General features: G+C 41.4%; 1 protein-coding gene across 1 annotated transcript in view; it reads left to right on the top strand.

Annotated features, from left to right (window-relative positions):
• Nucleotides 1-15,339, top strand: part of PLCXD3 (phosphatidylinositol specific phospholipase C X domain containing 3) — a 133,574-nt gene that overhangs the window by 81,454 nt on the left and 36,781 nt on the right. The window contains exon 2 of the mRNA XM_054987234.1: nucleotides 701-1,409. Within this exon, the coding sequence (XP_054843209.1) occupies nucleotides 701-1,409 (709 nt within the window). The remainder of the gene's footprint in view (nucleotides 1-700; nucleotides 1,410-15,339) is intronic.

The raw sequence follows: 15,339 nt of genomic DNA, 5'->3' as shown, positions 1-15,339 counted from the left end.
AAAGCGAAGTGTAGCTGAGGTGTTAATGTGGTGATGTTTCCCTCTATCCCTGCAAACAGTGCACTTTGATCTCCACTCAGCACAGTGCAAACAATGAGTTATCTCTTCACTGACCTAGCAGGGTGCAAACTAATGCTATTTCACATAATATAAGTCAAGCATCAGAAGCAGGGCTTTTTTTCAGGGGGAACGGAGTTCCGGAACCTCTTGAAAATGCTCACATGGCTGGTGGCCCCACCCCCTGATCTCCAGACAGAGGGGAGTTTAGATTGCCCTCCACGCCGCTGAGCGGCACGGAGGGCAATCTGAACTCCCCTCTGTCTGGAGGTCAGGGGCGGGGCCACCACCATGTGACTATTTTCTCTGAGGGCAACCCATGGAGTTCCGCCACCTCTTTTCCCAGAAAAAAAGCCCTGATCAGAAGTATGGACCAATCAAAGAAAAGAACTATATGTGCATAAAGAAAGGCTTTTCTGAAAGTAAACTTCTCAATGATCCTCAAGGCAGAGACAGCATTTGGTGAGTTCTAATAGGTTGCTAGAGGCATGGTTTGATGCTGAATACCGACGGAGGAGGTAAGTGAACTGAGCCTATGTTTTCATGGTAGATTTAGGCAATCTTAACCTGAATTGTTGATCATCTTTCTCATTCAAATGTTGTGCTGATTTTTGTTTTAAGTGTTGCTTTGTGTTATCTTTAGGGTCTCATGACTCGTTTAGCTTCTACATCGATGAAGCCTCTCCGGTTGGACCCGAGCAACCAGAGACTGTCCAGAATTTTGTCTCCGTGTTTGGAACTGTGGCTAAAAAGCTGATGAGGAAATGGCTGGCCACACAGACGATGAACTTTACAAGCCAGCTGGGAGCAGGTATACGGTATTTTGATCTTAGAATCTCCACAAAGCCCAGAGACCCTGATAATGAACTCTACTTTGCCCATGGTCTGTTCAGTGCCAAAGTCAATGAAGGTCTTGAGGAGATCAGTGCCTTTCTTGCTGACCATCATAAGGAAGTGGTCTTCTTGGACTTCAACCACTTCTACGGGATGCAGAAGTGTCACCATGAAAAACTGGTCCAAATGCTCAAAGATACTTTTGGGAATAAAATGTGCCCAGCTATATTTGCTCATGAAGTTTCTCTCCAGTACCTGTGGGAGAAGGATTACCAGGTGTTGGTATTTTATCACAGTCCAGTGGCTCTGGAGGTTTCATTTTTATGGCCAGGACAGATGATGCCAGCGCCATGGGCAAACACCACAGACCCAGAAAAATTGATTCAGTTTCTCCAGTCGTCAATCACTGAGAAAAGAAAGAAGGGCTCTTTTTTTATATCTCAGGTGGTGCTGACCCCAAAGGCTAGCACAGTGGTCAAGGGGGTCACCAGTGGTCTCAGAGAAACCATCACAGAAAGGTGAGTGTTTACAAAGACCAGGATGTCATTTTTCTCTCTCGTTAGCTCTGCCTATTAGAAGAGGTTGAAGAAGATCTGTTTCTTATTTCCTACCCTTGTCATATGCGAGGTATGACAACTAAACTCAGGGCAAGTGTAGAGAAAATGAACATAATAGGTGGTTACTTTACCTTAAGGGTGGTGGTATTGGCCTGAGCACTATTTTTTCTGGTTTTGTTCTTTATTTATAAAAATCTACAGTATCCTCAAGAGATCTGGGCCATTTCCACACTACTCACCTTCATCCAAAGCAGGGCACAACGTCGCGAAAAAGATGCGGAAGATAGTGTCTTCTCAAGCGAGTTTTGCGCGACGTCATGCAAAACTCATGCGAGAAGATGCTTTCTTCCACATTTTTTTCACGACGTTGCACCCTATTCCAGATGAAGGTGAGTAGTGTGGAAACAGCCATGGACTGGTCCAGGTGTTAATGACTGCACTAAAAACCTATACTTAGTGGGACTCAGGGCTATCACACATAGGAAACATAAATGTGTATGGATATACGTGGAGCTGCCTGATGTCTGTAATCTTTCTGTCTCTGAAAAAAACGAGTATGCCATGTGTACGTCCATTCCTGCACACACATAGATCATGCTTATTCCTATGCACAGCACTGAGCACGCTCAGTTTAGAGACTCACCCATGTACCTCACTGTGGGTAGGATATTATGGCATTCATCTGGGTCTGCTGCGAACTTTGTTTGCTGTGGGCTACTTAACCATTGCTAAAATGGTTAGGTAGCCCATAGAAAGCAGGCCTTGGCCAAGACTGTGGCTTTTAATATTATTCAAGTGCGAATTCTTAGAAGTTAAAAACAGAGTCATGCGCAGCCTTCTTAAGTAGGTTTGATTGCCAGTTTGCCATATTTCCAGGTAGGGATTCAAATAAACGAATAGAAAATCACATCAGGTTTTTAAGATAACCAACAGATGCTTCTACAACTCTCTTGCCAATCCCAAGTGTCTGTTTGTATTTTTATGACGATGGATGGTTAGTGTCAGAAATTTATGTTGAATAAAAACAACAGATATTTCAATTTGTTCTGAGGCATTCCCCTCTTTATAATGAACACCTGCATATATTCCCCATTACCTTAGCATCCTGCCATGGTAACTATGAGGTCACTAAGGTGATATAGTGATTTTTTTTCCAAAATCCATTCTGAGCCAGATGTTTTCCTATTCTAATAGAACAGAAGTTGTCATTCTTCAAACGGAACACCCAAAGTCCCCATCCCGGCTAATAGTCCTAGAAAGAAACAAGAGAAAGTGTAAACGAAAATACTGTTATTGGGTTGTATCCCACAGAAAATTTCCAGTAACAGAATGGAGGTGATTTTCGCTGGTTCCGCCTCTTAATGAAAATTTTCCTTGCTCATACTGTTCCTACTGCATTGCCACCTGCTCCGCGCCTGATCCCAGCTGAGTGAAAGCAGGGGTGGGCATTGTCGCCTGCTCCGTTCCTGATCCTAGCTGGGTGAAGGCAGGGGCGGGCATTGCCACCTGCTCCGTTCCTGATCCCGGGCTGGGCTTCCTGCCACATCATGCTATCAGAGAGATGGGCTGCTTCTAATGGACTTTCCTCCATGGCAGCGCCCTCTGGAGGTGCACCAGGTAGGAAGTGAGTTGTCTGGAACATGGTTAGCCTTTTATATAGTAGGATTGCTGAGGAAGAACACACCCAAGGCTGAGAACAGGGTAGGAAGGAAATAAATGTAGCCTTCATTTGTTCCCAGAGTGCAAACTGACTGTATACAGCAAGGCCTTTGAGTTATTACAACCAAAATACAGAATGGAATGAGGTGTGATAAGCACACAAGGAGAAGGGTTTTATTCATAAGTTCTTTAGTCAATTCAGACCACAAAGAGTCACATATAGAAAACAACAGAGCACTCCAAAAATTCCCTATCAGTTTGATGCCACACATCTTCCCATAAGTTCAGGATGACATACATGGTGTTTTTCTTTCACCTTATTTTATCCTCACAATAATTCTGTGGTTTCAAGTAGGATGCTCTGTTGTTGATCTGCAGTAGAACAGTAGGATTTGAGTCCAGTTGGCACCGTAGAGACCCGCTATATTTCCAGGGTATAAACTTTTAAAGAGTCAGAGCTCCCTTCTTCAGATGGCTGAAGGATCTCCTTGTATTTGAAGGAGCTCTGACTCTTAAAAGTTTATGCCCTGAAAATCTGTTGGTGTCTAAAATGCCAAGTGTATTCAAATTATCCTGTGAAGTAGGTTAATCTGTAAGAGAGTCATCACCCCCAAAGTCACCAAGTTAATTTGTTGGTGAGCAGAGATTTGAACATCCTATTCCTAGAGACACTCTAAACACAACACCACATTGGCTCACTCACTACATATATGTGCATATTTGAACCCATTCCTCTTTTTTCCTTAGGGTTGCCTGGCCCACCTGTTGTTTCTTGCCACATGAGAAAAAAAAGTTTTAAAATGACCATTGGATGGTGCCTTTTCTGAGGAAAAACCAGAAGTGATGTCTGTCCTCTCTAGAAATCTGAAAAGTCTATGATTTTACTTGGACAGGTATTACATCACTTCCAGGTTTTCCTGGAAATGATGTTGCACTGTCACTGATGCACCCCCATCTCTCTCCCCACCCCCACCCCCACCGGGCAGTCTCCTGCTGGTTGCCTTGCCAGGCAGCACTAGAAATCTTGTTCTCCCTGCTTCATGACTGTCTTCTTTCAAAGGGTGTTACTTTTTTTAAAAAAGTTGTGCGTGTAGTAGATATAGGTTTGCCAGCCTCCAGGCAGAGCCTGGAGATCTCCCAAAATTATAGCTGATCTTCACAATATCGACATCAGTTCCCCTGCTTTGGAGGGTGGACACTATGGCATCATACCTTATGGAGGCCCCTCCCCTCCTCAAACCCTACATTTTTAGGATCCACTCCCAAATCCTCAGAAATTACCCCATCCAAAGCTAGCAATCCTTGTAGGAGGGATTCATATTTACTTGAAATGATGTTCAGGTGCCACTTCAAGCCTCATCATCACTCAGGTAGTTGTACAGCCTATGTGTGTGTGCTGGAGAAATACTTTTAAAATGCTTTAAAATGTATTTCTAATAAGACAAAGACAGCTGCAGGCATTGATTTTTTCCACTTCCCTTGTGAGATTTATATTTTGTTTCTTATCATGTTATTGAGAGAAAATAGGACAAGATCAAAGTTCAAAAGCTTAGATGAAGTTGGAGTAAAATTATGCCAAGAGGATTTTTCATTGTATCTTTTCTGCCTGGAATTTGTCCTAATGAAAGTATTTCAAATGCCAGTGAATAATTGTGCATGAATATCTGAAGATTTGACGTGCGAAGCAGTAATTGATATTTCAGGTTTGAACTGTACAGGCTGCGAGCATGAATGCAGAAATAGTATGAAACATTGCTTAAATTCGTTCTGACCCTTCAAACTACAATTCTTTTAAAAATATTAAGAAAACGTGCAAGTTTTTTTTAAAAAAAAGAATGTAAATATATCAGTTGCCATGAATTATGTAAGATGGGGTCATTTCACTGGTTTATGTAGTTCTTCAAGACTGTAGATTTATTAATTCTGGGTCAAGTTTTCAGAGTAAATTAATAAGGCTTGTTCAGTATGACACTGACTGTGATGAACCATAATTGGAACCTTGCATGATATTTGTCATTTAGGGAGCAATTCTAAGCAGATCTACTCAGAAGTAGGTAAAGGTAAAGGTAGTCCCCTGTGCAAGCACCGAGTCATTACTGACCCATGGGGGGACGTCGCATCACAATGTTTTCTTGGCAGACTTTTAATGGGGTGGTTTGCCATTGCCTTCCCCAGTCATCTGCACTTTACCCCCAGGAAACTGGGTACTCATTTTACCGACCTCGGAAGTTTGGAATGCTGAGTCAACCTTGAACCAGCTACCTGAACCTGGCTTCCGCCGGGATTGAACTCAGGTCATGAGCAGAGCTTGGACTGCAGTACTGCAGCTTACCACTCTGTGCCACGGGGCTCTTACTCAGAAGTAAGCTCCAGTTTAATCAGCATTGCTTACTCCCTGGAAAGTACTGTTACTTTCAATAGTCTAACTGTCTAGGATTTCACTGCTAGAACTGCAGCCAGAGATTCTTTTGCTTCCAATAAAAAAATGTAACCTATTTCCTTTTGCATCCAATTTTTAAAGTATCCCAAAATGAAATACTGGATCTAGCGTGATGAATATTTCGTCCACTTTTTGGATCTTACCCAATACTTGTAAAAATTTTGCATTCGTTGAGGTCTCTACCCTTTTATATGTATTTAAGCCTCTATCAAGTGCTCAATGCCAGCAATTTGAGCTGCTATATTAGGTCCCTGGTAAGCTGGAAGAAAAAGGAAGGCTTAAATATTTTAGATAAATATAATTAATAATCTCCATGGAGCCAGCTACCAACATGTCACAATTTTACATTAATTTTACATTACTGTGATACAGAGCGACTATTCCATTTCTTTTTGTACAAATATTCCCATATCTATGTCATATCATAGATGTTTTTCTTCAAGTCAGCACAGAAAATACAGTTTTCTTCCACCGTAAACCAATAGCGGGTGAAATTTAGAAAGCAGTCTCTCTTATTTCTGTCTGTTAACTTTTCCTCTCTAAGTGGGTGTCCACCTAATTTCCCAGAGACCCAGTTGTTAATATGACATTATGGATAGATAGGGAGGGGATCTCTGTGTCTTTATAAGAAATTATCCGACCATCAAAGGTCAAATTTATAAATTGGACTATATGGTAACTATTAAACGTCATGAAAGGTACACAGAAGGTAGGTAACCAACAAGTAACTTTATTTCAACCACAAAGACAGAGCAGGAGAAAACCTGGAACTGAAGTGGCTGCTAACAAGAGCCCAACCGAACTGGAACTCAAAAATTGGGCTGTTCTTGCTAAGAGACTGAATTCAAGCACTCTGTACTTGGAGGGCCAGTACTTTCCCATTTTCTTCCTATTATCTGTCACAAAGGCCACTTTCACACAGGTTGTGTGGTTTGATGCTGTTAGGAAGCAGTTTTTTTCCTGCTTCTCCACAGCATCATGGTGTATTTGCACCCCTCCCAGAATTTCCTTGGCTTCTCCCAAACCTCAAAGTTTTGGGAAAGATCACAGCAAAGCTTGAATCACTGCTGTGTGAGAAAGTTTGGATTTTCCCTGTCTCACCCACACGGCAGCAATTTACCCCACGGTGGCCATTTCCTCCCCTACATATTGTTATAGCTATATAATATTATATCAATATGTGTAACAGGTTCTCAGTTTTCATTTTAAAAAGTCTCTGGCTGTTTACATTGTGGGGATAATGAAATGAAAGAGGCAAGACACTTTTAAAAATGAAAGCTGGGAATTCAGAGAAACTGTTAGACATATTACTACAATATTTTATGGACATAACAATGTTCAGTTGCTGATTTTTAAAAAGCACCCGAAAAAGCTCTGGGGGTGGAGGTGAAGGCAGGAAAATTATGGAGAAACTTGCCATGAGGAAACCGACTGTGGCTGTACTGCATTGGCAGCTGCAGCAGCAACAGAGAAGCTACACACATCTGTCCCTGTATGGAAAACATCAAAATTTCATTTTGAAGCTTTCCTCACAAAGAAATTTAGTGGTTAAGTTTCATTTTAAATTTAATCCCATATTATAAGTAATAATTGTGGTATTGTACTTTCAAAATTATTGCCTTTCTTTTATCACTATCTCATGGCAAATATTTTGAAGATTTATCTGTCTCCCCCTCGTATTCATGATCCATCAATGTTGTACTCCTGTCTCCTGTAATCTAATTTATCCCACCACTGTTTGTACACGAGCTGCAGAATAATATACTCAAATATCATGAAAAGCTTACACACAGTTGCTTTTTCTCCTTTATGTTTTTTTGTCTGTTCTTGGACACTTCTTGAAAAAATATTCTTGAAAAGTATTCTTGAAAAAAAATTGCCACTTGTTAATCTGATCATGTTTTATTATTCTAGGATGGAACACATTGTGTGATTTGCTGTATTTTCCAAACTATGACTGTCCTAAATTTTACCAGATCATTTTAAACATATTTTTGTGAGCAATAAATATACTCAGATATTTTATAGGTGGATAGGAGTTAGAAGTCTTAAATATCTGAGCATTTTTACCATGCATTGATTGGTCAAATGAAAAAACATATTCCATTTATCTTAATTGGTTGTTTTATAAGAAATACATCTGGATAGAATTTTTTTGCCATTTGAAAATTTAGTAGCTGTGAAACTTGTTATCTATATATAATGTCTGTATTAGCTGCTGGTGGTGGTGGAGAATGCCTTCAAGTTATAACTGATTTATGGTGAACCCTGGAGGGGTTCTCATGACAAAAGACTAAAAGAGGTGGTTTGCTATTGCCAGCTTAACACCCTGGTCTTTGTTGGAGGTCTCCCATCCAATTACTAACCGAGGTCAACTCTGCTTAGCTTCTGAGATCTGACAAAATTAGGCTCACCTGGGCTATCCTGGTCAGGATATTAGCTGTTGGTACATTAATAAAAAAAAAACAAGACAAGGATTTTGGGCAGCCTTTTATAGTGTCTTTTTCCATATAATTATCCCAGGGTAACTTTCCATTGATAAACAACTTTGCCTTGGTTCCTTTATAACTAGGTATGCCAACCTCCAGGTTTTTCATTCATATACATATCAATAAAATTAATTTCTGGAGACCTCCCCAAGTTACATTTGATCTCCAGATGACAGAGGTTTGTTCCCCTGGAGAAAATACCTGCTTTAAAAGGTGGCTTCTGTACCATTACACCTTGCTATGGTCACGCCCTTCTCCAAACTCTGCCCTCCCCAGACTCCACGTTTAAATCTCCAGGAATTTCCCAATGCTAGAGTTGAGAACCCTATTTTTTTTTTTTTGTAAAGAAAGGATAGGTAGAAATTTTAATTCAGTCTGATCGAGCAGTTTTTTACAGGTAGGATTTACAGGTGATTTTTTTTTTATATAAATTTTTTTATTTTTCAAACTACAAAACACTACACAGCACTACACAAGACTATCACAAGGAAAGGGGAAAGGGAAGGGACAAGGGGGGATGGAAAAGGAAGGGGGGGGATGACCTACAAACACTAAACACTACACTTCAATGTTTTCCCTTCATACTGTCATAATACAATAATAGCTCCATAGGATAATGATGGAGTGGTTAATCATACAGAGAATAAGCATTTCAAATTCTGATTAAACTTTCCTCCCCCTTCTAGGTCCCGGACGCAATTCTCTCTGTGCAACCGCTGTTGCGGTGCTCTCCTCCTCCTCCCCCCCCTCCGGCTTCTCCTTTTCTTCGTTCTCGGTGCAGCAGAATTCCGGGTTTTTATCCTCAAAATCCTTTAGTTGATCTTCTGATAGTATCTTATAGGCCTGATCTTTATATCTAAACCATATTCCTTCCGGGAATAACCATTTGTACTTTATTCCATGGTCCCTCAGAAGAGCTGCAAACTTTTTATACTTAAAACACCTTTTCCGGACTAGAAATGGAACGTCCTTCAAAATCTTGACTTTCAAACCCATAAAGTCCAAATCCGCATTGTATGAGTTATATAGGATGGTGTCCCGAATCTTTTTAAATGAAAAGTCAATAATGATCTCACGAGGCAACTGTCGCTTTGTTGCATATTTTGAAGAAGCCCGACGGACCTCCAAAATGGCGCTTTTAACCTCTTCTTTAGTCGTCCTCGCGGGTATCGCCAATAGTTCTGAGACCACCTCCCACAGATCCTCATTTTCCTCCTCTTTCACGTTTTGGAGACGCAAAATTGTCTGCGTTCGTTCCATCTGTAGCCCGATCAGCTGGTTCTCAACCAACTTCAGCTCCTTTTTTGTAGCCTTCACAAGTGACGCACTTTCCAGAGCAGACTTCTCTGCCCCCCCCGCTACTTCCTTAATGGTTTTCACTTCGCTTTCAATTGAGCCCACCCTTTGATCAGTTTCGTTCAGCTTGTCAACAAAGGGTTTTATGGCTTCCACCACCGCCCTGCGCACCAACTCTTCGAGCGACTCTCCCTTCAAGGTAGCCGAGATTGACTTACCGAGAGCGGGACTTTGCTTCTTTGCTGCCATTTTTGGGGGGGGGGGGGCGCCAACAAAATTCTGGAACTCACCGAAGGGGAAGAACGAGTCCTCTTCAGATCAACCTCTCCTTCACGAACGCTTATAGAACAGAAGGGATTCGATTGTTTACGGGCTTCCGCCTGTTTCTTTTATTTGCCGTTTCTCGTTGCCCGGTGGCACTCGAGGCGCCGCGCACGTCTGCCGGCCTCCATAGGGACAAACGGGCAATTCCCCCCCCGCATTGATTTCGGGGAGTTCTTCCCGCAGCGTCCCGGACCCTGGCTCCCTCCCTGGGAGTCCTGGGGGCTAATCCTTGCGGATCAGCCGCCCGGTCAGGGTGCCCGGTCGTTTCCTCCCGGACCAGCCGAGAGGAGCGTCCGGCATGGCTGAGAAAACAAAACCGAATCGAGAACCCTATTTTTTAATGCACACATTACTGAAAGATTTGTCTTATATTCAGATTTCTACTAAACACCATCTAAAATCTCTATTATCTGCCTCTTTGGCATAAAAAAGTCAGAACTATTTAGAGTTGCCAGCCTCCAGGTAGTGGCTGGAGATCTCTCGAAATTACAACTGGTCTCCAGGCCACAGAGATCAGTTCACCTGGAGAAAATGGCACTTTTGGGGGTGGACTCTATGGAATTATGCCATGCCAAGGTTCTTTCCCTCCTCAAACCCCACTTTCTCCAGGTTTATCCAGGTTTCACCCCCCAGATCTCCAGGAATTTCCCAAATTGGAGCTGGCAACCCTAGAACAATTTAACGTTTTTCATTCAGACACACATCAATAAAATTAATTTCTCTTATAATATTGTCCTTCAAAAGTCTTCCTTTAATCTTCTCAGTCCTCTAATATGCAGCTGTGTGATGTTACTATGAAACCAAAATTATCACCTCGATCTTAAAATCCTGACCTAATAACACTGTGCGCTGGTGGTAAGGCTTTTGCTGATAGGATCCTCACTCTCTTGAACTTTTGTGTGCCATTTACTATAAAGCTTGTACATTTCCACTTTACAAGTAGTTGGAGAAGCTAAGTACATCCTAGAAAATTAAAATCTTCTAGAAGGAATTTTTTTCTTGATGTTCTCTGTATAACCTCTTTATTTTTTCCTTCTGGTTTATTACTTCCCCAAACAAACTCTTTTCTTGTTGGCATATTTATGAATTTGTATTTTTTCCAGGCGGGGGCGAAGGCAGGGGTGGGCTTTGTCACCTGCTCCGCTCCTGATCCCAGCTGTGTGAAATTGGGGGGGGGGGGCAGGCTTTGCCACCTGCTCCGCTCCTTATTTGCTGCTCTGCTGCAGGTTTTGAAATTTACATTTTTTTATAATATTCCTCACTGCCATCCATTGTTTTTTCCCCAATTCACAATGCTCTGTGAGGCTGGCATGAAAGGAAGTATCGCAGCGCAATTCTGAGGACATTTTTCTGTGCATAAGCCACACTGAAGAGACCAGAGTAGAATTCTGAATAGATACTGCTTAGGGTGCCACTGTTAATTGCTCTTTTTGCTGTTTTATTCTGTAGGTTAACGTCTCTCTCTCATTTTATTTCTGTAGTAAAACTGTCCTTGTTTGGAAAACGTCAATGATTTTTCTATTACTTTTGCATCCAATCTGCTCTTTACATTTTCATTTCTTGCTAAACCCTGATCTTTATTTCATTTTTGAATTTTCTAAACCTCATGTTACTTATCTCTACTTTCTTTCATTTTTGTTCCATGGAGAGGAGAATGATATAAAATACTCTCTTGTATGAGCTCTGAATTACTCCCACACTGTATAAATATAAATCTCTGCTGATGTGTTCACTTGAAAAATAATGTGATCTCTTTCCTGATACAATCCTAAACAGAGTTACTCCAGTCTAAGCCTAATGGGTTTAGATTGGGTTAACTCTGTTTAGGACTGCACTGCCTACTAAATCCTTATCTGCTCAGTGAAACTGATTCAACCTCCACATTTTATCTACTTTATTAACTTCCAAGAGTTTTGAGGTTGTGAAAGCATGGTCTCCTATAGTGTGAGAGTTTATTTCTCTGAATGAGGAATATTTGGAGTACCAAGTAATCTCTCTCTCTCTCTCTCTCTCTCTCTCTCTCTCTCTCTCTCTCTCTCTCTCTCTCTCTCTCTCTGCCTCCTATACTGCTTCATAACTTATTAGTTTTAAGCAAACTACCAAAATATAAAAACTAGACCGAAAATCAATCACAAGTGCATACAATTTTGCAAATGAAAGAGGGATGGGTTTACTATTATCTTATCATAAAAGAGGTAATGTCTCCATATAATCTATATTTTGGAGAAAAGGAAGAAGTAAAAGATCCCTAGCCCCAGAAAAACAGCTGCATTCAAAAGTCACATGATATAGAGTCAGAGGAGTTAACCATGTTAGTCTGCAGGAGCAAAATAGCAAAGAGTCCAGCAGCACCTATAAGACTAATCAACTTTATTGTAGCATAAGCTTTTGAGAGCCACAGCTCTCTTCATCAGATGCATCTCTCGAAAGCTTATGCCACGATAAAGTTGGTTAGTCTTAAAGGTGCTGCTGGACTCTTTGCTATGATATAGAGTGCCCACACTACCTACACCATAGTCACATATTCTCTCCGAATATGGTACACTATGATCCGTCCCTTGCAGAACTCTAGACGGTAAGGCATTTAGGCACACCAACATACAGGCACGTCTATACCAAAGAACAGTCAAATATGAGCAATAGTCAGGAAGCCGACCAGATGGAAGAATACCAACAAACTGAGTAGTGCCAACACGTTATGCTCTACAAATGGTGCTATTATAGTCATACCTAAATAAACGGTTCTTCATGCTCATGGTTTCTTGTCTGGTGATTGAATGGAGGGAGTCCAAGGAAAGATTAAGGAGCTGAAGTTGTTGCTCTACAAGTTTATCCTAATGGGACACAAAAGAATCCTTTCTAATCAAGCCGAGGTAGCCCTCTTGGATGTCAGAGTGTATGATTTTAACTTTAAGAGAAAAGGCCTTCAACTAAGCCCGAGCTTCAAGAGAAGATTGTCCCAATTCGGCTCAGAGGGAAATCCCCACTACACAATTCAGAATTCTAGAGATGGGAAGTAGGAGTTTAAGGAGATGGTAGTCCAAGGACTCCCCTATTTTATCCATCCAAATACCATCCCCCATATAAACTTTGTGCGGCCATTGTCGCATTGAAGAGTTTAATGGCAGCTGGAATATATTGAGCCTGTAATATCAATTTTAGAGTGACTTTTATGAACAGGGGGGAAAAGGTATGGTCTTTTGGATCAGTTGTAACACCTCTTAACTGCCAAAAAACCCTAATGCAAAGTAACTCTTATAGATGCCATTTCTCTCCACCTGCATGCCCTGGATGTCTTCCGTCATTCCATTCCACAACTGTAGAGCTCTGGCTGAAAATACCCATTTCCCTCATTGACACCAACCCCAAATAATTGATGAGAACCAACAATAACAATGCCTAAGCAGTTCTTAGTGTGTACTTGGGTCTGTGCCTGGAGAGCTGGTTCCTTAGATTGCCCCCTAATCTTAGACCTTTATTCATGCATTTACCAATTGAAAATTAATTTTAAATCCTAGAAATTATTTTTTAAACATTTCATTGAGAAGATTATTCACATACAATAGTTATAAAGATACATAGGAAAAACAACATACATTATAACAAACTTTACTATGTTAACTATATACATAGAACCTAATTTTCTAACATTGATAATGTTGACTATTGTTTCTTTTATTTTCCTAAATTTTTAATTGTATTGATTTTGAGTGATACCTTCACATTTGTTTGATTTTACGAGTTGAGAATTATTTGGTATAGCTGGTTTGGAGTTTGTATTTCATGTTCGGTAAATCCTAGAAATTAATTTAAAAATTAAAAATGGAAATAGGCACTTTATTGTTGCCTGAGTGCTATCCTAAGCAGAATTATACTCTTCTAAGTGCTTTTGCCATAGAAGGATTCTAAGAATCCTTAGGATTCTTATATAAGAATCCTTAGGATTCTTATATAAGAATCCTTATGCTTAGGATTCCGTTGCCAGTCTAGAAACATATGAATTAATTGAAGTCTGATTGGTGGAGAGGAGTCCTCTTCAGAACTTTTCTTTCAAACGTAATTTGTGCCAAGGAGTTTATTGGGAGGAACAGGACTTGGTAGCATCTAGGAACAGGGCTGTCAGGTCCTCTGCCCCACCAGCAGCCCCCCCCCATTGCTGCTCACCTGGCTGGCAGGAGGGAAAGCCATCCTGAAAGCGGGGGGGGGGGAATGGCAGGCCAGCAGGCACATGCACAACAAGTACTCACTTGTACACACATGCCCCTGCACAAATGATTACATCATTTCCGGTACAACCTGGACACAATGGGTCATGCCAATGCTGATTTTTTAAAAATCAGCCCCAAGCTTAGCATTTTCACTATGCTTTGGTCCAGTTTTAAAGACTCAGTCCCTGGTGCAACCCATCACTTCCTAGTCTCACAAGAAATGACTCCATTGCTGAGAGGACGCAGGGACATGTCTGCACAATTGAGTACCTGTGCTCCTCTGCCTCCTCCCTCCAATTTGGACTTGGGGGGACCTGGCAACACTGTCTAGGAATGAGGCCTGCATACCTAGAGAGCACAGCTAGGGTTGCCAAATCTGGGATGGGAAATTCCTGGAGATCTTTGGAGGACTCTGAAGAGGGCAGGGTTTGGGGAGGGACCTCAGTGTGGTATAATGCCACAGACTCCACCCTCCAGTGCAGTCTTTTTCTCCAGTGGAACTGGTTGTTGTAGCCTGAAGATCACTTGTGATTCCAGGAGATCTCCAGGCCCCACCTGGATGTTTGCAACCCTAAGCAAAGCTTTACATGAGGAGGACATAAGAATTGTGCTTCTCATGTGGCCAACCAAATGCCCCTGGCAAGCCCACCAGTGAAAATTATAGCAGCCTCCTGCTGCTGTTTTCCCTGCTGCTCCGCATGCAGCTGGTGTCTCAGTACACTGCCTCTGAACATATCTAGGCATTGTCAGCAATCACCATTGATTGCTATGTTGTAGCTACATAAGGTGGACTGGTGGTTTCCGTGGGTTGGATCCAAAGGGGCTCTTCTGCCAGCGTACGGTGAAGCAGTGCTTCAGTTGATGTTTTTTTTTTTTTATATAATTTTTTATTTTCAATATCTAACATACAACTACTACATACATACATACCCTACAAAACAGTAACTACAAAAGACTACAATAGCACAAGGGATAGGAAAGAGGAGAGAAAAAAGAGAGAGGGAGGGAGGGGTGGAAAAAAGGGGAAGGTACCCTACAAACACTAAACACTAAACACTACATTTCTGTTTTCCCTTCATACTGCCATTATTCAAAAGTTAAAGCTTTATATTATATTGATGGAGTGGTTGACCTTACTAAATGCAAATTACAATTTAATTTCAAGTTAAATTTTTCTTCCCCTCCTGGGTCCCAGACGCAGTTCTCTCTGCGCAACTGCAGCCGCAGTGCTCGTTTCCTCCCCCTCCCCCTCAGACTTCTCCTTTTCGTCTTGCTTGGTGCACTGGAATTCTGGGTTCCTGTCCTCAAAATCCCTTAGTTGATCTTCTGATAATATCTTAAAGGCTTGATCTTTATGGGTGAACCAGATTCCTTCCGGAAATAACCATTTGTACTTTATTCCACGTTCTCTCAGAAGAGCTGCAAACTTTTTATACTTAAAACGTCTTTTCCGGACTAGAAATGGGACGTCTTTC

This window comes from Eublepharis macularius, chromosome 8 (genome assembly GCF_028583425.1).
Source record: "Eublepharis macularius isolate TG4126 chromosome 8, MPM_Emac_v1.0, whole genome shotgun sequence".
Lineage (NCBI taxonomy): Eukaryota > Metazoa > Chordata > Lepidosauria > Squamata > Eublepharidae > Eublepharis > Eublepharis macularius.
This window is presented reverse-complemented; position numbering and strand designations above follow the sequence as displayed.